The sequence below is a fragment of the Myripristis murdjan genome, chromosome 1, assembly GCF_902150065.1.
Source record: "Myripristis murdjan chromosome 1, fMyrMur1.1, whole genome shotgun sequence".
NCBI lineage: Eukaryota > Metazoa > Chordata > Actinopteri > Holocentriformes > Holocentridae > Myripristis > Myripristis murdjan.
The window spans coordinates 28645259-28671182 of record NC_043980.1 but is presented as its reverse complement, the minus strand read 5'-3'; the positions used below and the strand labels follow the sequence as shown (position 1 = coordinate 28671182).

Genomic DNA, 25924 nt, shown 5'->3' with positions numbered 1-25924 from the left:
TCTGGATCCAGAGTAATGACATCATAGCGGGATAAATTTAATACCAGAAATTTGAACACAGACATGAAGGTCATTCTGTTACCGCTTCATCTTTCTCCGTCTGTCTCTCTCTCTCTCTCTCTCTCTCTCTCTCTCTCTCTCTCTCTCTCACACACACACACACACACACACACACACACACACAGTCCTCTGTGGAGCAGTAAACAAGATCCAGACTGATCCACACACTGGTGTCTCTCAGTAAGGCAGAAACATCTGGAAGCCATCACGTCTCCAGAATCAAACACTTCCCCTCTCAGTAATGACATCCTCACATCGGCCGACCCGCTGCACCTTTCAGCTCCCTCTGCTCTTCGCTCTCCTTTCTCCTCGCAGAGATCAGTGCCTTCTGCCTCATAAATACAATGGTGGATCTCTCTGAGGAACACCACTCTGACGTGTGTGTGTTTATTGATAGGTGTGTGGGAGAAGGGCCTGCAAGATGTTACTGCTCCCTTCATTCATCTCTTCTTAACAAACATGGTGATTTTACTAGATTATGAATCATGACTGCGGGCAAGCGTGTGTGTGTGTCTTTGTGTGTGTGTGTGTGTGCATGTGTGTCTGTATAAAGAGTGCAAGCAAGCAATTACTTTTGTTTAGGCAAAAATTAAAAACAGCCATATATCCTCTGCAAAGAAGTTATAAAGGCGTATACCAGGATCTGGGTGAATACTCTTTTCTGATTGGCTGGAGGGTGTGTGTGTGATAAAACCTTGTAATGCACACATCGCCCAGCTCGAGTCTAATTGTTGTTGTTGAAACACCAGCAAGCTCAGTAACAAACAAAACAAAAAAAGTTCTTCCGCTCCACATTGTGCTTTAAAACTCTTTCACACACAACTTAATGTGGATTATCTTTTACTTTTACAATTTACAACTCAGACAAAATAATCCATCATACGATTATATGACATACAATTTGATGATCTCTCTGAAGAATGTCAAGAAGGGCTGGGTGTTGTACACAAAATCAAATATCTTTGACTGAATACCTTGATACTGAACTTGTGCTTTTATCAGATATTTACACACACATGTAATGCTGATAATATGATGTACAAGCAGGTAGAGGCAAATTGAAGAGCAGCTGCAATAGTCTAGTAAGTTGAGAAAACTGCGTATCTTTACTGTAATTCAGCCTTTAAAACCAGGAAAAGACAAGAAAACTCAACAAAAATACAAAGACAGTATCTCATCTCATATCACAACATCGATGTAATCTCAAGATGTTGCCCAAGTCGAATGATAAGTGAATGATAACAGGATTTATGGATGTTTTCATAACAAAATACCCATTTTCCGGCTTACTCAGACTGAGGCAAGATGTTCGATAGTATTTTCACCTCTGTACGTCCGGTGGTTCGGACCGTATGGGTAGCATTTCGTGTCAGCTTTGCATAAAGACTTGTGAAATCTGCCCAGTTGTTTTATGGCACAAAGGACGACTGTTTTCTGACACAAAACGGGCAGCAGGCTGCTGTTGTCTCAGTGCAAACAGAGCTGCGCTGCACTTTTCTGGCACTTCAAAACAAACACAAACAGAGACGCCAAGGTTGGGAAAGAAGGCCAAGTGGCAACATCCTTTTTGTTACAGGAAGAGAAAAAGGCTTACAGGAAATACAGTCTTAATTTGGACAAAAAAAAAAAAAAAAAAAAAAAAAACATGAACAATACCACTACTGTGAGATGAAGGCTATCACTTGTCTCAAGGATTCATTCTGCACAGCTGCTCTCAGCGCAGTGATATATCAGTAAAAAAAATGCACCTTTAATCGATGTAGCACCCAGCCACATCTTACTCAGAGGTCCCCCCCTGTTTCTGTCTCTCTGCCTCTCCAACTCTCCAGACCTTTAATGAGTTTGAGATCGAGCAGCACCAGGAATGTGCGTACGACCATCTGGAAGCCTTTGACGGGGACAGCGACACGGCGTCCATCTTAGGTCGGCTGTGTGGCAGCAAGATCCCCGAGCCCTTGGTCTCCACTGGCAACAAGATGTACCTGCGCTTCATCTCGGACGCCTCCGTGCAGAGGAAAGGCTTCCAGGCCACACACTCCACAGGCACGTGTCTGTGTGGGAGCATGTTTGCGTGTGTTCTTGGTGTGCGGCTGTACGTTACTTTGTGTGTGTGTGTGTGTGTGTGTGTGTGTGTGTGTGAGAGAGTCTTTGTACCTGTTGAGAGCATCACTCACATTCCCCACCAGCTTGTATTTCTCAGGTTGGACTAGTCTGTTCAGAGCAACACCTCCCTCTTGTGGTCCAATGCAACACTTACACCACACAGCGCCACTTTATTAAAACATTACTCGAGTTTTATCATTGGGGCAATAAATCTTCCAAGTGCTTCATTATTTTAGAACAGTTCAGAGTTAAAATTACACAACGGGTGTTACTAAACTTATTGATTCTCTTTCCATTTTCAGAGTGTGGAGGCCGCCTGAAAGCAGAAGCTCGCCAGAAGAACCTCTACTCCCACTCCCAGTTTGGAGACAACAATTACCCCGGTCACACCGACTGCGAGTGGCTGGTGACGGCGGAGAAAGGTTACGGCATAGAGCTAACCTTCACCACTTTTGAGGTAGAGGAGGAAGCCGACTGCGGTTATGACTACATCGAGCTGTACAACGGGTACGATGCCAACTCACACCGCCTGGGTCGCTTCTGTGGTTCAGGGGTAAGGCGCCACGCTTTTATAACATTCTTATGCCACCTTCATCTTGACATATGTAAGCATAGCCAAGGAAATACAATGTAAAAAAAAAAAAAAAAAAAAAAAAAATCTCATTTTTTTTGTCTTTTGTCTCATGTTCAGTTTTAAAATCTTGTTTTTCTTAAAACAGGTGAAAAATCTGCCAATTAGGATGAGATATTCCCACTTGTTTCCAGTGCAGTTTTAAGGATTTCATGTTCACAAAGTGTCTATAAATATGTTGAAAGAAGGCAGAATAAGGCAGATCGTCCCACAAGGAGCAAGAAAGTGACACATGATTCCAGAAAATTCTGTAAATTCATTAAATTCATTAGCACTGGAAAAAAACAAAACAAAACAAGATTTTAAGACTGAATGCGACTTGTTAAGATTTAATTTTTTTTTTGCAGTTTAGCTGTTCAGAGGCTGTAAAATGTCTGAGAAAGTGCCATATCTGTTCTCTCTGTCCTCCCTCCCACAGCCCAGGGAGGAGATCTACTCGCCCGGAGATGCTATGCTCATACGTTTCCATAGCGATGACACCATCAGCAAGAAGGGCTTCCACATCCGCTACACAAGCACCAAGTTCCAGGAGAGCCTTCACACCAGGAAATGACCTCACAGCCCCCGACCTCTGACTTCCGCGCAGCCCCCACCACTGTTACCTTGACCTTCATCATGGCACCAAGAAAAGTACAGTCTGTCCCTTCTTCTCCGACCCGCAGACAGATGTTCCACAAGGACGAGACTTAACGCTGTGGACTTCCGGCCCGGCCACGAGAGGGACAGGACTCTGTGTTAAGTGAACAATAGTCTCCCTCAGCGGGGCCGCACATGCTTATCACACTCCAGGAGGAGACAGGAAAATCAATGGGATGTCAACGTGATGTGAACTTGCCGGGATTTGAGTGGAGAGGACGGTCGTGATAGACTGCGCACCGAGGAACCCTTGTTCACAGTGTGGAGGGAGGGTTGGAGATCTGAATGAGTTTACTGAGACATTCATGGCTGCGCGCATGCACACAAACACACACACACACACACACACACACACTAGACTCATTCAGAAGTACAGACTATGGATGCTTTTATTAAGAGGAGAAGCATCAACTCCTGAGTGACAGGGCCCATAAAACCAGTGATGAAAAGCTTCTACCTACCACAAAATCCGCCGTGGAGCCTAAGGATTTTAACCATTATGGCGGTGCAAGGGAGGTTTTTTTTTTTTTTTTTTTTTTTTTTTTTTGAGGCCATGCTGACTTGAGCCTTGAAATGTGATCTGTATAACTTACTGTGATCAGATGGCTGCTGATGCATATGGGAATCAAGAGGAACCTCTAGACAGACATTGTTATTGCCTTTGACGCCTGGGGAGGACTGGTCTGGACAACCCAGCTCACAACGGCTGCAACTGTTTTATTTCATGTCTTATTGTAAAACCCATGATGTTTGTGTTTACTGTATGTGTGTGTAAAGAAAAGAGAACAAACAAAGGCTCATTCCTACCTTGCCCTTTGCTTAAAGCTTGTGCAGACGACCATCGACGAATGGAAAAATGAAAAAAAAAAAAAAAAATCAAACAAAAAAACGCAAATGGAGAATTCCAAAATGATCTGTGATGTTAATGTTAAGCCTTGCAGTTATGGTATGTCGTGTGTCCATGCGCTTTGAGTTTGCACCATCTTGGAACTTTGCTCATGTAACGTATCCACAGGAAGAGGCATCGCAGGAAAAGCTGCAACTGTTCAATGTGGCGTGACAGAGGGATGGATGTCCCCTTGCAGATATGCATCCGTGTTCACCCTGTGTTGATCATGCGATTTTTCAATGGATACCGGAAGGGAATATTTTCCACAGCTGTCTCTTGGAATCACACAATTTTGATAAAAGGAGAGATTCCCATGGTGCTAAAAATACAACGAACGACAGGTTTCTGTGGATGAAACTGTGAGGCGAAGGCATTCAAATGGAGACACAGCGTGCAAACAGCACACTGCATCAACAGCACTAGTCCCGTGGAACTACAATATTGCCTTAGAACCAAATGTATGCTCTTGCACAGACGTCTTGTGTCAGTAGATTGTTTTTGGTTTTGGGGCAGGGTATTTCATTTGTCAATAAGTTTGAAGAACTTGAATGGTTTTATTGTAAAAAAGAAAAAAAAACAACAACAACATGGGAAATGTAGTCTGTGTGTGAGATAGAGTGTCTATGGTGCATGTGTGTTTGTGTGTGACGGTTAATTTTTTTTTTTTTTAGCTGCTCTCTGTAATGCATACACACATTCTCACACATAAACACATGCTTTCATGTCCTCGGATACACAGACACACAGTCACCTCCTCATTGTGTGAATTTACTCTATGCCATGCTATTTTAAACACACAATTCCCTTCTGTATATTTGGAGTGTGGGAGAAAGTGATGTAAATTAGAAGGACATATGAGGTGCATACAAATCGCATTGTTTTCTGTGTTAAATGCAAATGTATACAGCATGTATGCAGTATGTGTAAGTGTGTGTTATAGGAGATCATAGAGAAATGTGAGTGTATGTCTGCAAGCTGTATGTTTTTAATTGGATTTCATTGCTGTATGTGCCAAGCTCCATGTGACCCTGTTCCACTGTAGTTATGTTTTATGGTTCCACCTTTCTGTCTGTCGTTCAAACACTGACATGACTTCCCCTACATCGGTCATTAAAATACACACAGGTAAAACAACACATCCATGTTTCACAGACTGTTACTGTGTTTCTGTCTACTGAGGAGAGAGCCAAATATTAAGATGGATCCAGACATTAAAAAGAAATTGTCCTACACTTAATGAGTCGGTAAGCACATTAGTGTATACCTAGTAATCATATCAGGGGATGGTGAGATTGGGTCATACATGTGGATGTGCATACATTTAAGGTCTGTACTAATTAATCCCAGAAATTTCTAAGCAGGCATCCGCTGTAAAATCATAAAATCTACCACAAAATCTTATGTTCTTTTATGCTGTTATCTTTTCTTACCTTTCTGAAGTTGTTTGCTGAATGCTCCAGCCATTTTGTTACATGACACTTTTGCACTCTACTTTCAATCATCCTCCCAACTTGACATGTAAAACTCCTCATTTGAGCAAAATACTGTGTTTGCAGTACACACTGCTTTGGAGAATTACTGCATGTGCTCTTTAGGCTGTGTTAAAGCACTACTGCACTTAAGTTCCTGTTCACATGAGGAGCTGACCTTCCAAAGCTGCAGCATTTTGTCAAGAGGTGTCACACTGTCAACACTTTGATGCCACCTACAGTTCCTGTAGAGCACTGCAGTCAGACCAGTATAACTATTATCCATATACCAAGACCTTTATGCAGTATCCAAGACTGCTGAGTCTAATGTGTTTGTAGTCAAAAACATGGTGATAATGTGGAACTTCCAAGGTCCACAACGAGGAAAAGTGGATTTCAGGAGCAGAAGGAATTATATCAAATAGAGTGTTGTCCTGACCTGAACAGAGAACAAATGTAGAAGCAGGAATCTCAGAATTAATACCATTAACTAAAACATTCCTTCAGAATACAAACCTTTAAAATCCAGGAACGTATTTATCATGTAAAGCTAATTCCCTTTAAAAACACAAATACCCTTTGAGCACTGTGATGTAACACACATGTTGTGAGATGTGGCTCATTCTGTCCAGAGATCATTTTGGTCACATAGCATCTTTAATACCACCATTATAATAATTAGGATATCAAAAGTATCGAGTATACATACATCATTTGCATTGCGGTACACAAATCTGAGCTGATTTATGTTTTTATGTCTTTCATTCGTTGTTCTCAGGATCGCCTTTTATTGTCTTGACATTGTGCTGATACATTGAATCATCCTGAAGAACTGACGCTATTTCAGGAAGGAGAACATTTAATTGGACATGTATTGTTAAGTAATATAAAAAGTTTGGATATTTCCAAATGTAACTTGAATCCTATAGTCTACTACTTTCCAATACCAATAATCAAGAATCTTGTTATAAGCCAAACTAGAATCCATGTCACCAAAATCAAAGTACTTCGGGTAGGTTTCTTAACCTACAGTGGTCTTGCAGTGGGGGGAAAAAACTGTCCTGATATTTTCTTCTCTTTTTAGCAGTTAAGTTCTTGAAGCTGTGGGAACAGTCTCTTGAAGCCATGCCTGTTTTTCTGTAACAGTCCCAGTAAATGGATTCTCAGGAGTCCGAAGATGTGTGTGTGTGTGTGTGTGTGTATGGGTAGAAGGAAGTGAGGGCAAACGTGAAACACCTCACTCACTCACTCACTCACTCATTCAAATTCCCGTGCCTCTGTCCTCCACCACCTTTTCCATCTCCGTCGTCTCAGTCTGTGCTGCCTGTCAGACGCTGGTGATGGAGGCCAGACAATTTGATGACTTCTGAAGTTTCTCAGGCTGCGTGGTGGGGGGTTCTGGGATGGCGCGAAAGCTGAATGGCAGTCCGATACTACTGGTGCCAATGTGGCCTGGGCTCAGCGCTGGGTTCTGCCGTCTATTGCTCTCCACTATGCTGGATGTATTGGATGCCAGACTTTCACGTGTCCTACACAGCAGAGAGATACATAAGTGACATAAGGTACCATGTCAAATATCATATGGTTTCAAAACACATCATGGAATAGAAAATCCAATGAAGCTAAACAAAATTTTCACCACAGCACTGTGTATGTGGTGATTTGCTTGAATCACTAAAATACAACTTAAAGTATTTTAAGTCACGCTTTGTAGACTGGGGATAAATAATCTGAGTCTCTCTAATGCAAAAAGGTGGACAAAAAATGTTGCGAGGCTGTTGCAAAGTAACCAAGGGGATGAAGGGCAAGAAGAAAAATAAGAAAAGAGAAAGTAGACATTACAAGGAAACACAAACATCGTAAGAAAGGGAAAGATTCCCTTCTTCAAGTTTTTCAAATGAACTCAACAGCTGTATCCAATTTATCCTGTCAGGAAAAAATTTCATTATGTACTGATAACATTTTAGAATAATGTGGTTGTGGAGACTTAAACTGTGAGTTACTGGTGAATTAAATAAAAATTAATGACATACTTTCATTGTATGCTAACTATTTGTCACATGGCAGAACATCATTTGGAATGGTAGTTTTAAAACGACTGACCTGATTCATACGTGAAGAATACTTTCTAGTACATCACTTGTACACCATCAGCAAAAATAATAAAAATATCACAATATTTTGGTCTATACAGCACATGTGTAGGTACACCCACAATTCCTGCCCTTTTCAGGAACTCATAAGGCTGTCATTATTTTCACTGATGGTGTGTATAAATGATTTGATCACTAACAAATAATACTGGATGGCTCTTACACAAATTATGAATGTTAAATTGTTGTGCTGTTGGTGTGAGTGTGCTGCCCACATATTCATAACCTGTTTGAAATTATTATTAAAACAACAGGAACCTCCTAACGTCAAGTTAAAACAAAACAGTCCATAAACATTCGTAAAGGTTAGTAAGCCATTTGTTGCCATCAAGATGAAGGAAAGATAGTAATGATGATGCAGTGACACAATTCAATGATCCAGGCCTTTTCCATGAGTAAATGTTTGGTGCAAAGAGTGTCTGTTAATGTCTTGGTGCCAGCAGTGTGCTCTGGTGCTACTTGTCTACCTACCTTGTTGTGTGCTTAACCATGGAGGGTTGTCAAATTGATTTAAATACCATTAATACTGTCTGATTCATTTATGTCCAAGTTGCTATAAGTCAATATTTTATATCTCATTTATTGGTGTACAGGTTTCGTGTTCTACACTGTGAAACTAATGGTAGCAGTAGACATTTTTTGGGTGTGTAAGTCCACATCAAAGTCTGCATGTAATATTGTGAAGATGGACATCTCAGCTGACATATTTAACACCCTGAAGCATGCATGCCACAGGAGGCCACATACCCCCACACCGGCACAGTGGGGTGTGTGCTTAAAAACCACTGCACAGTTGATACCCAAACTGGGCCTTAAGTGCATAAAGATGGCAGCCTCCTTTGATGTCATTTCCTGTCACCAGCATCCATTCTTTCCACTTTTGGGAAACGTTCAGAAACATTGAGTGCACACTGGTCTGTGAGACAGGTAGGATGACTGAATGATGTCAGTACAGGAGGCCATCATCTTTACGTTTTTCCACTTCCATTTTACCAAAATAAATTGTCTAATCAAACTATCTCTCATGCTAGTCAGGTGAAATACCTCAGTTTGGGCTAATCAACTTCATGTTGCAGGAATGTAAGTGGTGACTGACATATTTTGGAATTTGAAATGCAACATAAAAAGTGCAGCAAAACCTAAAAACAAATACTATTTATATGTTCTATTATCCTTAAAATATATATTGTATTTTTAAATAGCTCACCAAAACAGTTTTGAGCCTAAAGGTAGTCACCGCTACCACAATGATTAACCTTATTTAGCAGTTTTTTCAAGAAATTGACCCACTTTTCACATATGTATGCACTTTATTTTGGTGTTGGTTCAGAGGTTTGACACTTTTGTGAGTTTTAGATGTTCCTATTGTACATAATGTACACTTCATCTTGCATATCAACCTACCTGGGGGAGTTGAATCCACTGTCCACTGTGACACTGCTGCTGTCCATGCTGTCCAAACGGGCAGAGTGGGCTGACTTCTGGCTGCTGCTGTTCTCTGTCTCCTTGGGACTAAGTAAGGTCAGATTGGTTTCCAATTTTCGCTGCAGGTCATGGTCCTTCTCCCGTTCCAGTAGCCACTGCATTGTTCCCTCCCCACCACTGCCATTCCCTCCACCGTTACCACCTCCCTCCCCATGGTCTTTGTTGTCTTCGGCTGTTGCCAACTCCTTGTGCGAGTCCTCCTCTGCTTCCTCTTCTTCCTCATCATCTGATACATTATAATAGTCAAAGGAGGCTGAGGGGACTGTTGGCTCTAAGCAGCCCTGTAAAACTGCAGGTGAAGTTGAAGAAGTGGCTGAATTGGAAGGCTGCTGGGGCTCAGGATTGTCTAGGGCCTCTGTTGATTTGGCATGTGAGGCTTTTCGCAATGTGCCGGACTTGGTGTAGCTGCTGTCCACATAGCCTGCAGACAAGGCATTGTGTGGAGGTTTGAACAAAGTGTCCTTGCTGAAGATCTCTTTTCTCTTCATCACCACACCACTGCCTCCCCCTCCGGGATCGACGTTGTGTTGGTGTGGCGTCAAACGGGCATTCTGTACAGGCTCTGGTGTCTGGCTTGGTGTTAGTCTGACTGAGCCATTCTGTCCCTTTGTTGCTGACAAGTCCTCTTTGTACTCCATTGTGTGATTAGAGGTGAGGTGAGGGGTTTGGCGGTCGGCTGGAGAGCCCTTTCGGAGTCCCCCTGATGAGGTTAATGTGTCATATTCTGATTTTGCCTGAGGCGAAGGGGCAGTTAGGATTGTTTCATTTGACGTATTGCACTGGAAGTACTCATCTGTTGAGGGCTTAGGAGAAAGTCCCATCAGCTCATTGTAAGTTGGCAAGCTGTCTCTGCTTTTGTTCCTCTCCATTGTACTCCGGATCCTTGACTCATCCAAACTCCCTTTCCCCAAATCAGGCACATTAAAATCAGAGTGGAACTTAGCAGCAGAGAACATGATCCTGGAGTAGTGGGAGGATTTCTGGGTTGCCCGTAGGGTACCATCATCAGTGTAGTAATGACTACGCTCTTCTAGACTGTGTTCAAAGTCTTCTGGCGTGCCCAGTGATGGGCCCTTGAGAGAGTTGTCCATGGACCGAGAACGTTCTTTAGCTTGGTCCGATCTCTCATGACGTGACTTCCTGTCCTGATTGTGACTGTGACTCCTTTGCACTCTGGACTGGGATGTCCCACGTGAGGGCTCCGGGAAGGGCATCTCTGTCCTCCGTTTGGCTAACTCCCCAGAAACATCCCATTCAGGGGTAACAGGGCAGTATGATTCAGTGATGTTAGGATTGCTGTGGACCAGGTATGTTGCACCCCCACTTCGCCTGCGTTCCAACGTGTACATGGCCTCCCGAGGTGAACGAACTAACGAGTGGCTAAAAAAGCGGTAATCCCTTTCCATGAAGACAAGGTCCCAGTTGGAACCCTCAGACGGATCCCCCCGGGAGGTCCGGGGTTTGCTGTGTGAGCGGGACTTGCCATGTGGTGCCCTCCTGTGGCCCCTGCCCCTTCTGCTGCGTGCACTATGCTGGGCTGAGGATCCTGCTTTGTTTTTCTGGGTGCGCTCTTCCTCCAGCCTCTTCATTACGGCTGTATGTCTTGCAACATTCTCTACTGTTAGGTCGGGGTTAATTCTGCGGATAATCTCCATCTCCACTTCACGGGGAATGGGGGTGGTTGGAACATCCTCATCACGAAGTGGCCATTCCTCCGGGGGGAACTGGGCTGAAAAGGTGGCCAACTGCCTCATCTTGTCCTTTTTGAAACTCAGTCTGAACAGCCTGAGCCCAAATCTCTTGGACTGCTTCTCACCGCTGCCGCCACCACTACTGCCCTCTTTCTTTTTGGTAAGCGTGTCAGTTTTGTAAGGGAAAGAAGTAATCGTTTTGCTTTTATCTGTTGGCTCTTGAGTTGGTGGCTGAACAGGGGGTGTAGGAGGCGGGGGATAAGGGTATGATGGGGGTTCTCCTCTGTGCTCCTTGGTTGATGTGGTTGGTGGAGGTTCTCCGCTATTGTGATCCTTGGGTGTCTTGGTTTGATAGGAGTCTCCCCTATGCTCTTTTGGTGACTTACTTTGGAGCGCAGAGGCATGCAGTCTGGACGGGTCTTCACGGAAAGAGTTGTAGGAGTCATTGTGGTTCTTGCGTGCAGGCCTCTCCCTAAGGCAGCCAGGTGTAGATGGTGTGACATTGCCAGACTGAGGCGAAGTGCATTGCTGCTGCTGCTGCTGCTGCTGCTGTTGTTGTTGCTGTTGTTGTTGCTGGCGCTCTGGGAGCCGGTCATCCAGGTGATACCACTTGTTATTTGTTCTGATGAGGGAAGGAGTGATAAAGTAGGTCTGGGGAGTGACGATGAAGTAGCCCTCTGGTGTTGGGTAGATCTTCCTCTCTCGCACCAGCATGTTCAGCGTATGCCGCAGAACCTCTGAGCTTGGTGTAGGGACACCTACAGAAAACATAGATTACAGTTAAAGTTAGATGAAGAATTATTTAAAATAATAGTACCTATATTCAGATAGATAAAATATAAGACAATAAGAACATTAGAGTATGGATGGAGACAGTAAAAGATTGTCATGTAAACCATCAAAACTAACAAATCATAGTTGAATAATCTGAGTATTGAGTGTCTTGTGTTATGTGAGAGCTGCTACTAAAAAAAGGAGTGAGGAGAGTGAGGTCCCAGCTTGTCAGTTACCAATCAAGGTAATAAACTTGCACCATGTTTCAGTCATGTCTGTTCAACAGATTTATGTTTGAAACCTCTCATATTTTTTTCATGCACACTGGTTGAGGTACTTAAGATGAATGCGACTGTACCAACTGTAGGTTACAATGTTTGATCGACCTAATCAGGAAGCATTATCGAAAATACAGGAACCCCAACTTGCAATGAAGAAATCATATATAAATGATTAAAATTCATGCACGGACAACATCACATAATATAAAGTGTGTTGTGTGTTTCCTGTGCTCATGTTGCACTAACATGATAAACAAAGGGAGATATCATAAATACACAGATGTACACTACCTATAAACACCAATAACCATTTGTTAGCCTGTTCTCTATTTAGTAATACAAATTAAAATGTCTGGGTTTCCTGTTGAATGACAGAGAGAGAAAGACTCTGAGCTTGAATCTCATGGCAGATGTATAAGATGTGGTGTCCTTTAATTTTAAATTTAAGTGTGTGGACATTTTGGATAGCCTATTTCACTGACAATCTTAACCAAGAAATTTGTTTATTAAAGAAAATTACTCAGCATTTTTTTTTTTTTTTTTTTTTTACTAATTTTATATTTCTTAGAGCAGCCATTGGTAAGAACTGTAAGGGTCAGAGCCACTATGCCTTGAAATAAGATGTAACAAAATATTCCTTTGCCCCAGGGAATTATCACGGAAGAGATGCAGAGAAGCGCTAAATAAGAAGCAGAAGCAAAGATTCAAATACTTTTTCCCACTTCAACACAAAAGCAACATAGACGAGTAGGATATAGGAGAGGGGGATGGGACTCCAGTGGGAAAGGGAGATGTGAAGTAAGTCTTGAAGTTTTCATGTTACAGTGGAAGATACAAAGTGACTTGAGTGACTGGGAATTTTGGACCGGTATAAAACAAAAAGGCAGTTGTTAAGATAGGAGGGCAGAGTTTAAATAAAGTGACAATTTGTAAAATTACAACAAATAATTAACTAATCATTTCAGCAATGTTGCAAAACTGTTGAGGACGGACCAAATTACCTGATGTGTTTTTAGCCGCTGTTTCTTTGAATATTCCTTTTTCATTTTATCATTTTTCTCCAGCGTTATTTTATCAGAGTTAGAAAAAAAAAAATCTAAACTCCATACTTTATATATATATATATATATCTAATTATCCATGGATCTCTCTCTGTCTCTCCCTCTCTATCTATATCTCTATCTATATCTATATCTATATCTATATCTATATCTATTAATCTATATACACATGTAGATAGACAAACAGATAGATAGGTATACAATGTACATAGATATATACATGTTTACTCACACAAACAGGATAAACGTAGTATGTTTCACCAAACTAGGCTGTCAGATTTTTTGTGATTAATGTAGGGTATTGGAATTCTCAAACAATAAGTAATGATGAATAAATAACTGGCATTTAATATAAAGTGAGAAGTTAATATAAAGTGACCCCAACCACACTCTGGAACTTGCATCAATCTGGGTATATTTTTCATGGAAAGTTCATGACTTACATTATCTATTCACTATCTTGATACCAAAACACAGTCTAATATTTAATCTGTATGTAAGAAAGATGTATCCAAACTCGTCATGTTCTGGTTCCTTGTTGTCTTCTGAGGTTCAGGATCATCTTCCTACACTTAAAGAGGATGCATGGTATCATCACTCACCCCCTTAGCCGATAAACATTTTCAAAACTCAACATTACAAGTGTCTTCATTATATAAAGCTGTTCATAACCTCTGACTAGTGAGGCCTTAGTGTTGCCTGACATTACATCACCCCTATGTTAGTTTTTACATGAAAATGATGCAATTTATAAGTTCAGCTCCTCTCAAATCTGGCTTTGTATAGCCTTGTCTGAAACACAGTTTACCCACTTGAAATCGACCATATAGTAAATTCTGTAACAGTAATATCTCATAGCAGTATTCCAGTGAAAAATAACTTACAGAAAGGTAAAAATCCCACGGATACCTGACATGATAGCACTGAGCTTGATATATGAGTTTTGGAGTACAATAAATAAACTCAAATCATGTAAAAAAATTAAAACCTGTAATAAATAATGAAAAATATTTAGAAAATGCTTTACCATATTAATATTAATGTGCAACTTCAACATTAACTCACCAACATAAATGCGGTAATATAATTACAAAGCTTATTATAGCGGAGGTCAGCTACCAAGGGATTTTCTGCACAGTACAACCTGCACCAACTCTTGTGATGGAAAGGTGAAGTGTAAACTGCATTTTGATACAGTTAAGGCAGGTTTCACTGACACTGTTAATAATAATTCTGGATCTAAACCGCAAACTCTTTGCGATGTCATGATAACGGCATTTATCCTTTTACATGTAATCTACAACCATAGAAAAACAGTTCTATTTCCAATTCTCTTTATACGGCTACGACATTCATGACAACGAAAACCACTAAAGACAACAACAGTCACTGAAGAGCAATGCTTTGGCCCGCTGAAGGCCTTTCAACATGGTCTCTATGTCAGATACATATAAAATGAGACTTAAGAGTTGAATTCTTCTCCCAGAGCAATGTACTGCAGCTAACTGTGGTTGTGCAACGGCCACACGATGGAGGAGTTTAGTGAGAGGATGGTCGACGGATAGCTACCAACTGGAAAACAATTGCGGAGACAATATGTTCAAGTATGACGCACATGCCAGCTGTAGATAAATCAGTGAAACCATTTTAGTAGGTTAGTGTTTTTTGAAATTTTCCAACTATTTATGCGTGTTATTCCTAATATTAGCTCCAGTGTGCTTGCATGCCTTCCCACTGTGGGATGAGGTGTGTGCGGTGTACCTGGGAAGCTGGCAGTGAGGTGCTCCACCAGAGCCTCCTGGGTGACAGGCTTGTGGGCTGAGTTCATAGCAGAGATGGCAAGACACAAGATCTCCCCCAGTGGGATGAACTGTGACTGGCTGATAGGTGACATACTGATCGGAGACACATCACCTATAGGAGGAAGCACAAACACGGCCGTTAGAACATGAATGAACAGCAGGCGCAGAGTGTGAGAGTATGATGTAATGGTCACAGAGCAGCAGTGTGTATGCTGCCTGGAGCAACTCCACCCCTCCTCTCTGTGTTTCCATAGCCTCTCACTCCTCCTGTTTCTCACAATGTGCTGAAGCAAAACAACTACAGCAGCAACTACAACCTTATGTGAGATCTTTTCACTCGCGCAACAACTCTATTTCACAGATCTCAGGTTAAAAGCAGAAATGGGACCTTGCAAGATCATTTCTCAAAAGTTAAAATCCACCTTATTTCAAATATAACAAAATTAAACTTATTATACATTTTTAGCATGAGGTTGAGAATAGAATAGAATGTCTTTATTGTCATTGTACAATGTACAACGAAATTAAAAGTGCGATCCTTGACGGTAATTCATTCATTCAACATAAAAGCATTGTAAAAAACAAACAAAAACCACATAATAAATAGAATAAAAAGCTTTTATACTGAATTTATAGCAACAAGGAGAATCATCCTGCAACCAGAAGGCCAGGGTTCAGGATGCCCACTGCCATTGGGGCTTGAATCCCATGGCAGACGCATCTGCTCTGCTGAAGTGTCCGTGAGCAATGCACTGAATCCACCTACATGGATGCATTGCTGTAGCTCAGTGGTTTCAGCCTTTTTGATGTCAAGGATCCCCATATTGACATCATTACACATCAGGCCGCAGACCCATATTAGATCAGATGTAGTGTCAGGGATCCCCATCTGATAAGATTTAGTTATTCCATTACTGTCTATACTGTAGATACAGAAGTCATTCTTACACATTCTCTCATTAAGCTAACTTCTAGTCAATGAAAAATAAGTGAAATCAAAATATTCTGCATTGTTCTGGGGACCCCTTGGAACCCCCTCATGGATCCTGGGGGGGTTCCTGGAGCCCAGGTTGAGAAACCACTGCTATAGCTGACCCTGCTTTCTGACCTTCCTGTAAAGCAGGGCCAAGCAAAATGAGAATCTGCTGTATGGGGATCATCAGAGAATCTGCAAATAATATTTTGAGTATGACATCACAGCTTAGGTATATGATGCAAACCTTACATTCTGTCTTCTTAGGTTTGTACGCCCCCTACAGACTCAATATCACCTAGCTTGTGACTATTTTGAAAGTTTTGGCCCTCCATTACAGTTTGATATGTCAGAGGATGGCTTTGCTCAGTTTTTAGTAAACACGAGAAAAGATCTGCATGCTGTTAGCACAGTGGCTATCTCAAGTGTACTTTACATTTTTGTGCTGAACAAACAGAGAGCCATTCTTGAAGGAGTCCAAACTCTTGTATATTAGTATATTATATTTCATAGCATATAGCAGAACAAGAAAGTAGCAAAATGCAAGCACAGAATAAAGGGGATTCATATTATCACAGCTTGAATAAATTTCTGTTTTTCTTGGAAGAAGCACTACATCGCTGAAGTAGAAATGTGTGTTTAATCTCCACACCACAACAGTATTTATGAACATGAATCACTTTTGGAAAGAAACACTGTGAAGCAACTTGTAACCTAAGATGAAATGATTTTTTGGCATTCTGGAAAATACTGTAAATCACAAAATCTTGGCAATATGTGCGTTACAAACTGGATGTCGCTATGCTTTCACGAAAATGAGCTTCCCACACTCCTTTTTATTTATTTTTCATGTAATGGTCAGCAACAATAAAGCAGTTGGGGGAAAAGGGCAGAAGGTGAGATAATATCTCACAGAGAGGCCTGAACTAATCAAGTCACAACATAATAAATATGAAAGCAATTTGTGATACCAATACAGTGAGACAAGGCTGCAAGTTAAATAAATTTTGAGTATTTCTTTCCCCCCTCTATTTCTGTTACACATCAGTTCATTGCGCCAGACATGACAAAAGTCAAAAGACAACATTTAGCGAAGATGTCGAAATTTCTTATCTGATAGGATGAAAATACCACCTTAACATCCCCAAATTCAGCTTTGCGTAGCAGTGAGAAGAGAGGGTGGAGCTGCTGGTGGTAGGAGTGTCAGACTCACCTGGCGCACGGTAACCTGGTGGGGACGGAGAGAAATGAGGAGGAGGAGGGGGAGGGAGATGCTGTTTCTGCACACGCACATCTTTCTCACTACGGGAGAGATTATGCTCCAGCGGGCGTTCGGAGAGATCAGAGCTGGGCCAGGCCCGCCGCAGATTGCTGCTGCGGTTCTTCTTCATCGTGACCCCTACCAGGTGGCCTTCACCCCGGAGCTACTGGGACAAGGGGTGGAATGAGGAGGAGGGGTGCAGGGGGAGGTCGACCAACCTCAGGCTTAGTGCCTCCCCCGCATTAGTAGGAACGTCCCGCTAGAGCAATCACACACCAGACATGGCAGGAACCAGTGTGCACGTTCACACACATACACACGTCTCATTTACATCCACAAGCGAGCTACAATCAACTCTGTTCAGACTGTAGTAGGTTGTCATCGGCGGCTGGGTTCTCCCAGGCTGATCTGGAGCGGTGGCAGCGGCAGTAGAGGTGCAGGTGATTGCGCGAGGCATCACCCTTTCATCGGCATCAGTCCCAGCCACCATTTGTAGCATCCCCATTTGCATGCGTAGGGAGGCACATTACGTAGCCGCTCTGATGTGGGAGGAGGGAGCAGGGAAGAGGAGGGGGGGCAGGGGTAGAGATGAGGGAAATGGGGCATTGGAAGCAAGGAGGACGGTAAGGAGAGATTTCAGTGGCGGTTTTGGGATCCGCTTTTTTCCTCTAACTATAAGGTAACAGGGGATGGAGGGGAGGGAATGGATGGATGGTCAAAGATTCACAGCTTAAGAGGCCCAGTCTTCGACAATAGCTCAATTCACCACAGGAGTGCTCGGCCGATCCCCGGAAAACAAAAGAGCCCACTTAAAAAAAAAGAAAGAAAAGCTCCATTCACCCTAATGGGCAGTGAAAACTCAATAGTATGCCAAGCACCGGAGACGCCACGTTCACCTCCATCTTTATCCGATCAAGCACAAGACCCCATCGTCCTTTCGACAACAGCACACCAGGAGAGGGTGGGGAGAAAAAAATGGAGAGCATAGAAATAAATAAATAAATTCAAGAATAGATATCCACTGTTCCCCGCAATCCAATGGAAGAAGCTCCTAAGCTGATCGCTGTAGCATCCATTCATTAACAGGGGGGATGCAAACTCCAGTCAACGGCAAATCTCTTTCAACGCTAATGCTGCAGCTGCTCCCAGCACCTCCAGGAAGGGTGTGTGAGTATGTGTGTGTGTGTGTGTGTGTGTGTGTATGTGTGTGTGAGTGGTGTATGTGTGTGTGTGTGTGTGTGTGTGTGTGAGTGTGTGTGTATGCGCGCATCCGCCTGCTGCGCGCGATTCTGCGTGAGCATGCATGCGTCTGTGTCTGGGTGATTGAGGCTGAGGGGAGGGGAGGAGAGAGGATGCGAGAGAGATCGAGGACATACATAAGGCAAAGAGGAGAGCAAATATCAACAGCTCTACGCAGAAAAATCCAGCCCTCACATGATGTCCGAGCTCACACAACCTTTGGCTTAATGTCTGTTTCCTCCCCCATTCTCCTTTCCCACTTGCTCTCTCTCCCTCTCTCTCTCTCTCCCTCTCTCTCTCTCTCCCTCTCTTACGAGCTGTGCTGTACATGCTCTTGAAGGATGAGGGGCTCCTTAAACCACAGTTCTTTCTGCTTTGCACAAGAATCTTTTTCTGTCACGGTCCAACTTCCAATACTTGACGCTAGCTGCAGGGGAAATCACTTCTTTAAACAGCCACAACCAAAAGGGAACGAGTGGAAAGATGCGCAGCCGAAGATGGGAGTTTGCTAATCTGTCTTTCTCATCATGTGACAAACACCGGTTGATTCAGTAACTATTGTGAGGACGACAGCTGCGCCGACAAAGGAAAACCAAGCATCACCTTAATCATGTCCAGTGTGGTAGCTATTGCGTGCTGCAGACTCCTGCTGACTCACATGGGAGCGTGAATGGACAGCTGGAGGGACAGAATTAGAGAGGAGAGTGAGAGGGCAGGACGGGGCATGGGTGAAGGGGACAGTGTCACAACCAATCTGCTCCAGTTCAGCAATACCAAAGAGAAAGATGGGAGGGGAGGGGAGGGGAGGGAGAGGGGGGGTTAACACCATGCCAGCCATTTTATTTCTCAGTAGTGCTGCAACAGCCTTTGTTGCCATGACAACGCAAGCCGATGATCTCATAGCTGTTACCTTTGAGTGCTATTCCCTTAAAGAGCCAGCTGCTCAAGATAGGAGCAGACAGACACTACATAGACAAGGGCTGTCTGTTACATGGACAGAAAAAAAAATTGTCCTGCAACCCTGCTGATTTATCACATGGCTGAGGGTTTTGAAAACTGAGCTGCATAAGACACAGTCCGAACAAAATGGAAATATCTATGGGAATATCTGGGAAATAGTTACAGTGACGACAAAGATTAGAATTCTGACTGTGCTGATGTCAACTTACGATTTTTCTGTTTTTACTTGCAGTGAAATGGTCCTGATCGTCTAACAGCCAGTGAAACTCAAAACTTAAAAGTCTGAATTCTTATCCTATCATTCTTATTTTTTTCCCCAAAATTCACAAGAGGACAACTTCAAGAGGATACAAGGTTTTCACCCAGAAGTAGCATTATATTGATCATATTGAAATCTGATGCTGTGCTATTGCACACATTTCATTTTCCCATCTTGATAGAAGAAAAACATCTGAAAAAAAAAAAAAAAAAAAAAAACACTTAATCTCTCTTAAGAATATGCAGAAATAACTGTTTGTGAGCTTCAAGGTCAGCTGAGGATAAAGTTGGGTGTGAAATAGGCTCACACTATATATTATCTCGTAGGCATTTTGAGTATTCCAGCTCAGAGTGTCTTTTATCATCTGTAAAATGCCAGAAAAAGAACCCTGTATACCCGGACATTCTATATGACAAAAGATGATGATGGTCTATGGTTTTAAAAGTTTGTGTGCATAGTAACTGATCAGTATTTGAGGCAGTAGTAGCCATTAGCCAGTAGGGTATGAGCTTTCAAATACAGGCTTTGTGGCCTGTCTCAATCTCGACCAACTTCCGTGCAAACAGGAACAATCTCACCGGTTGTCTGCCCTCTAGTGGTACATTTATGCACCTGTCTCTTCAATTAAAAAGACCTATCTCTAGGCCAAAAAAAAAAAAAAAAAAGAGAGAGACAAAAGGAGAATTTTGCCAAAATAGCCTCCATAACACATCCTGATCTGACATCAAGAAATATGGCAACAACTCTTTCTGTTGCGTCAACAGTTTCCCGCAATTCTCTGCCGAGCCCCTCCCTTTCCTTCCACTGGGACACATGGCCGGAAGCTGGGAATGCAGTGGAATAGTCTTTTCCTGAACAAACGCTCCACTTTCCTTCCCTAATAGCGTACACTCCTCGCAGTCCATTGTGTATCGCTCACTAACGGAAACAAAGTCTCTGTGTTAATCAGACTGAATTGTCAGTACTAAAAAACAAAACTTTCTCTCCACCCACTTGAAATGCCACAAGCAAGTGAAAAACTCCACTTTTGAGGCAGGTTTCTTGACCTTGAACAGGTTAAATGAAGGCAATTGTAAAAGCGTGGGCAAAAACAGTAAGTTATTTTTCTTTAGAGCAAATGTAGAGAACAAATGCATTTAGTGAAAAGAATATCTAAACACTATTTTGGCTCAAACTACCAGTGGTCTTGAAGCACAGATTTGCCCAAATGTCTTAAATCTAGCTACTTACTGGCTCTCAGCCTTAATCAGGTATTTATTAGGCAGTTTGGGGATTAAACTGGACTGTGTGAAACAGCAGCAGTCATCTGGGCAAAGTCACCATATGTAAAATGGATCTAATCAAAAAATGATCATATTGATGAGATAGACACGTTTGTGCCTGGTAATCATTTTCGCCGTGGAAGATTTTCACCCACCCTGCCACAAAACAAAGGCTGTGAGCCTAAACACTGCCTGATCGAATCCACAAGTCATGGCTTGCTTTTGTCTTTTCTTCCTGCCGTCTAATGTGCAAAGCATGTGGATAGTATATTCAGTCAGATCCTCTTATTAGCCCAAACCTTTATAATGCAAGATCATATCATTATATCATTTTACCAGTGTACACTATGCTCAGTGTGCACACTCCACAGATGTGTGTAGTGGGCCGACACTGGATCTGTGGTCACAATTCCAACAATTTGACACTCAATTTAATTTTTTGACACTATAGCTGTCCTCACACAAACTTGTAACTTCATTCTTTCATTCATTTTCCAAGCCGCTTATCCTAAGTAGGGTTAGGGAACTTGTGGCTTACAGAACACAAATATCAAAAAAGTTTTTTTTTTCTTTTTTTTTTTTTCTCATCTGTGTGCTGTTATCACTGTAGTGTAATTCACATACAAACGGAGCAACCTAACACTGGAATCAAAAATATGTGGAGAATTCTGCATGCTGCGTGCCGGAGCTCCACCCTTTTCAAATACATACAAAAGAAAAAGAAAAAGAAAAAGAAAAAAAAAAAAACAGAGCTTCATTACCAGTCTGAAAGGCTCAAGTTTGAAAAAATATCAGTGAGTATAGTAAAATGTTTCAATATATTTCAAAACCTAAGTCATAAAAACTTTTTTTTTTTTTTTTTTTTTTTAATTTTAGTGCTGTTGCTGGTGATCTCCAAAGGACAAAGGGGTTGAAAAGTAACTTATGTTGGAGTTTAGGTGATTTGAGTGAAGATTCATTTTGCTGCCCCAGCCTTACAACACAGGTGCGTATTAAAAATACGCACAAAAAAATATAGCATGTAGCATCTTGTTTGCATTGTTCAGCATCAGCATCTGTATATATATGTCTGTATATCCTCTGCTGGATTAGACATTATGTAGTCTGGTAAGTTATTAGCTATAAGACAAACATTCCACAGCTTATCGGTGTTGGTTTCAGCAGGGTCAGGGAAGCTATGTCACCTCTTCCGCCTGGAAGATCAGGAAACAAACCAGCTACACACAATACAAAATGATCCACACACTCACCTCCATCTAAACGTCTACCTCTGAACAGCAACTTGAGCTGCAGCAATGCTGTCTGCTCAAGATTTCTTCAGCTGCATTGTGCATCCGGCAAGGTGATAATGTCAAAACAATAGTGGAGGTCTTTGAATTTATTAAGTCTTTAGCTTTTGATCTGATGCTCCCTTCTTGAATACTAAGTTTGTATTCTTAAGTGAGTGCATCTCAAATTCAAAATTGTTTTAGCCACATTCACTGTGAGAAATAGAACTGGACAGTGCGCTTACTTCCTGCTTCTGATACTAGTTTTGTTGACATCAACAAAAGTAACCATTCCTAAACTTGGCCTGAAAATAATCTGCTTACTTACATGCAGACTATAGAGTAGTAGTTAAAACTTGCATGGTACATCTTTTGGATATACGCAACATTGCATGTCCTTTTCACAGTGTAAGTGCACTGGGTAAATGTCATGAAGGAAAACTGCCCATGTGTCTGCAATGGTACAGTGTTTCAGTAACAGCTGGAAAATGTGCCAAACAAAGATATAACTAAGATTTAAGACCTGACCCCAAATCTTCCTGGGTTGACTAACTGAGACATAAACACTTCCTCCAGTCCCATTTTTGTTTTTACAATATATATACAGCATTTTGATCCATGCAGCATGCACTGAGTGTGAAGCAGACATCAGTGTGATGAATTATAACTAATTGCAGGGCTCTATCTCCCTCTTGAAAGGAGTAGGTGTGCTTCCACACAGGTATGACTAAGACTGTCTAACTAACTGTCAGTACCTTAGTTGTCCAAACTTGTCCCACCTCACAGATTACATGAATTATCTGCTAGTCAAAAGCACCTGAGCTTGAATGTAGGGATATTTAACTGGAGATGAACCCGGCCTGTATCCTGTCTCCTGTTCCTTTTAATCTAAATGAGCAGGGCTGTGTGTGAAACAGCTGAGGTTGTCTAGGATGCTGTCTAAACTGCTTTCTCTGCCTCAGATGGCTTCATGTGAACCTATACCACCACAACAGTGATCCACAGTTAGGATCAGGGAGCCCAGCCTTATGATTCTTGCAGGTTTTACGAAAAATGGTGCATTAAATTATTTTGCAATTCCACTATACTGTCATTCCACCTCATACAAGTGCAAAGAGAAATAAAATAAACAAGTGAATTTATTAATTAATTTTTATTTTTTTATTTTATTATTATTATTTTTTATTTATTTATTAGAAATCCCCAAAGTAAGAGCTCTAACTCCGGTGCATTGCTCCCCATTACCAAACACAAACCAAATAAAATGTGACTAAGAAAATAAAATATAAACATATTGCTGAAGCCCATTGTCTGTTGTGGTAAATGTGTAACATAATCTTCAGTATAGACTAAAACTAGATTGTGCATTTTCTACAAAGTATGGTTTAGTAACACTGTTAGGTCGTGTTATTAAATTGTATTTATCATGTGTTTGACTCATCTGGAGGCCGGTGCGTCCTGACATGATTAATAAACTAAGGCCCTACCTATGCACTTGATGTCAAAGCCGTCCGGTGGCTTCAGGGCCCGTCTTGTCCAGCCGTTCCTGAGGACCTCCAGGTGATCCTCCTTCCCTTGGATCAGCAGAACATGCTCATCTATCCACCCGAGGAAGAAAACCTCCGACACGGCATGGGTCACCGCCTTGTTCCAGAAGTGCTGCATGTTTGCGGCTTTGAAATTGGCGAATATTTCGTAGCCGGTGTGATGCTGTAACTTTCCTGCGGGCGAGGATGATGGGTCCTCTTCATCTCCGCAAACCTGCGACAGCACCAGGGCGAGGGAGTGCGGCGCTATCTGGAGGAACTTCTCCATGCCTGCTTTCAGGTAAAGTTAAGATGTGTGAGTCAAAAGAAGCGCTGCTTTGATGCGCAGGGCCGCTTCTGTAATCTATCTCACGACGAGGACATGCCCTCAACACGACTCAGTTTCTCTCTAAAAGTGTATGAAGTTAAGATACATTATGCTTACTAGATCGAAATCAGGTTGCGGTGAGCTACAGCCCGGAGGTATTCTTGATTCTCGCACCTGAGTAACACAAGTGCTCCAAGAGATTACACGGCAAAGCAGCAAACACACAAACCGTGAACCTCTGCAGCTCCAGCCAAGTGTCTCCAGCTGTCAGGAGGCTATTTAGGCCTACTGACTCACAGCCACACAGGGAGAGAGAGAGAGGCGAGGACTTGTGCTGCCTTCAGGTGCTCACCGGAAGTTTCGTTTCCCACTTAGTAAATAAAGCTAAAACTCAGTCTGAATGGGTTCGCCCGCATTTTTAAGCTAATATAAAACTTGATTACATAAATTTTGGAAGTGTGTATTTACATCATGCCGAGTAGCAACTATCAACAAGGTGTTTTTTTAAAGATAGAAAAAACAAACAATGTAAAACAACTTGATGAAAGTAGGTTGATTTTGCAGCATTGACGATTTCTTACACGGCAAAGACCGCCGACTCGCAAGCATAGTTTACCTCGTTTAAAAAAGAATTAGACGCAAAATTATCGTACCTTTAAGTGCATTTTATTGGACATACGGGAGGCAACGTTTTTTTGCACGTAGATATTACTTGTAGAAAGAAGGTTACTTTTTTCGCACTGGCTGAATAAACCGGACAGAACTGTGTATAGCTGACATATTAATTAATTAACTACACATATTTAAAGCAATAACGTATGCCAATAAAGTAATTAATTGTACATACAATAAAATTAAAGTTTTAATAAATGAATAAATAGCCGATTTCCTCAAAATTATGTGCAGAATGTAAATATTTCCGACAGTTCTAGAACACAACATTCATCCTTCACCGCGCTCGGACGCATTCATCCGGCTGTGTGAATTGCGCGATGGCGCACGTGTCGCTGTTGCACTTGCAAAAACACGCTCCAACTGAGAAGCGGCAAACTTGGCCAAGTGCTGCCAAACAATAACCAAACCCCTGAGGTTCTCACTCTGTGGCTGGGGGTGGGACAGGTGTGTAGATCAGTGGTTCCCAAAGCAGGGTCCACGGCTCACCAGGGGTCCCTGGGAGGGTTTAAGGAGGTCCCAAGGAAAAAGGAGACACCACTTGGTTTCTTTTGTTTCACCACTTGGACACACACTTTGCAAAATGTGATAAAACATCTGCCCTGATAAGTTTTCACTGTATATAAAGTTACCCGTCAAGCCATGTCTATAGGCTACCAATCTTCTCAGATGGGGTGACTGGGGATAAAATATCTATTTAATGTTCGTATGGAAGAGTCTGCTTGTGCCATTTATTTATGAGCCTTTGTATTCAGTGCACCATATTGTAAGGAGTCTGCTATTTGTGGAAGCTGGTTCAGTTTAAGTGCCTCTGCGCTGGGGTAAAGGAATCTGAGTCCCAGTTTTGTTTTGGCCCTGGGCCTCAGGATCTGGTGGCCCATTTCTTACCACCTCAGTGCAAGCCAAATCTGGAGTAATCCTGTCTGTTAACACTCAAGTCAGTGTAAACAAGCAGTGCTTTGCAGTGTTTCCCAGGGAAAATATTGATGCCTGATATGAACAAAACTGCCAATATTTTTAGAGAAAGCGAGCACTTTAACTTCAGGAATGTGCCTGTAAGATGTTGATTAAAACTGGAATCTTAACTGCTGTTTTAATATTATTCAGTTGAGAAGACAAAAATCTATATAGATTTACATCA

At 42.1% G+C, this 25924-nt stretch overlaps 2 protein-coding genes across 4 annotated transcripts in view; one reads left to right on the top strand and one right to left on the bottom strand.

Moving 5' to 3' along the window:
* Window positions 1-5455, top strand: part of tll1 (tolloid-like 1) — a 51227-nt gene extending 45772 nt beyond the window's left edge. For both annotated transcript variants that reach the window (XM_030056868.1, XM_030056876.1), the window contains 3 exons: window positions 1890-2103; window positions 2466-2716; window positions 3213-5455. In XM_030056868.1, coding sequence (XP_029912728.1) covers window positions 1890-2103; window positions 2466-2716; window positions 3213-3347 — 600 coding nt within the window. In that variant the 3' untranslated portion in view covers window positions 3348-5455. The remainder of the gene's footprint in view (window positions 1-1889; window positions 2104-2465; window positions 2717-3212) is intronic.
* Window positions 5456-6426: 971 nt separating this feature from the next.
* stox2a (storkhead box 2a) lies at window positions 6427-24257 on the bottom strand. 2 transcript variants are annotated; one of them, XM_030053420.1, is made up of 4 exons: window positions 23745-24257; window positions 14995-15147; window positions 9346-11875; window positions 6427-7317 (listed from the first exon to the last, which is right to left on the bottom strand). In XM_030053420.1, exons 1-4 carry the CDS (start codon window positions 24070-24072, stop codon window positions 7116-7118), a joined length of 3213 nt encoding a protein of 1070 aa, XP_029909280.1. In that variant the 5' UTR covers window positions 24073-24257; the 3' UTR covers window positions 6427-7115. The 2 variants fall into 2 exon arrangements, with proteins under 2 accessions (XP_029909280.1, XP_029909287.1); XM_030053427.1 differs by lacking the exon at window positions 23745-24257 and adding an exon at window positions 17222-18418.
* Window positions 24258-25924: the final 1667 nt, after the last annotated feature.

Coding starts and splice junctions, on each gene's coding strand:
- stox2a (XM_030053420.1), bottom strand. CDS start 24,072: ATGGAGAAGTTCCTCCAGATAGCGCCGCACTCCCTCGCCCTGGTGCTG. Junction 15,148..23,744: donor CTTTGACATCAAGTGCATAG/GTAGGGCCTTAG, acceptor TTCCTCCTATAG/GTGATGTGTCTCCGATCAGT. Junction 11,876..14,994: donor CCTCACTGCCAGCTTCCCAG/GTACACCGCACA, acceptor TGTTTTCTGTAG/GTGTCCCTACACCAAGCTCA.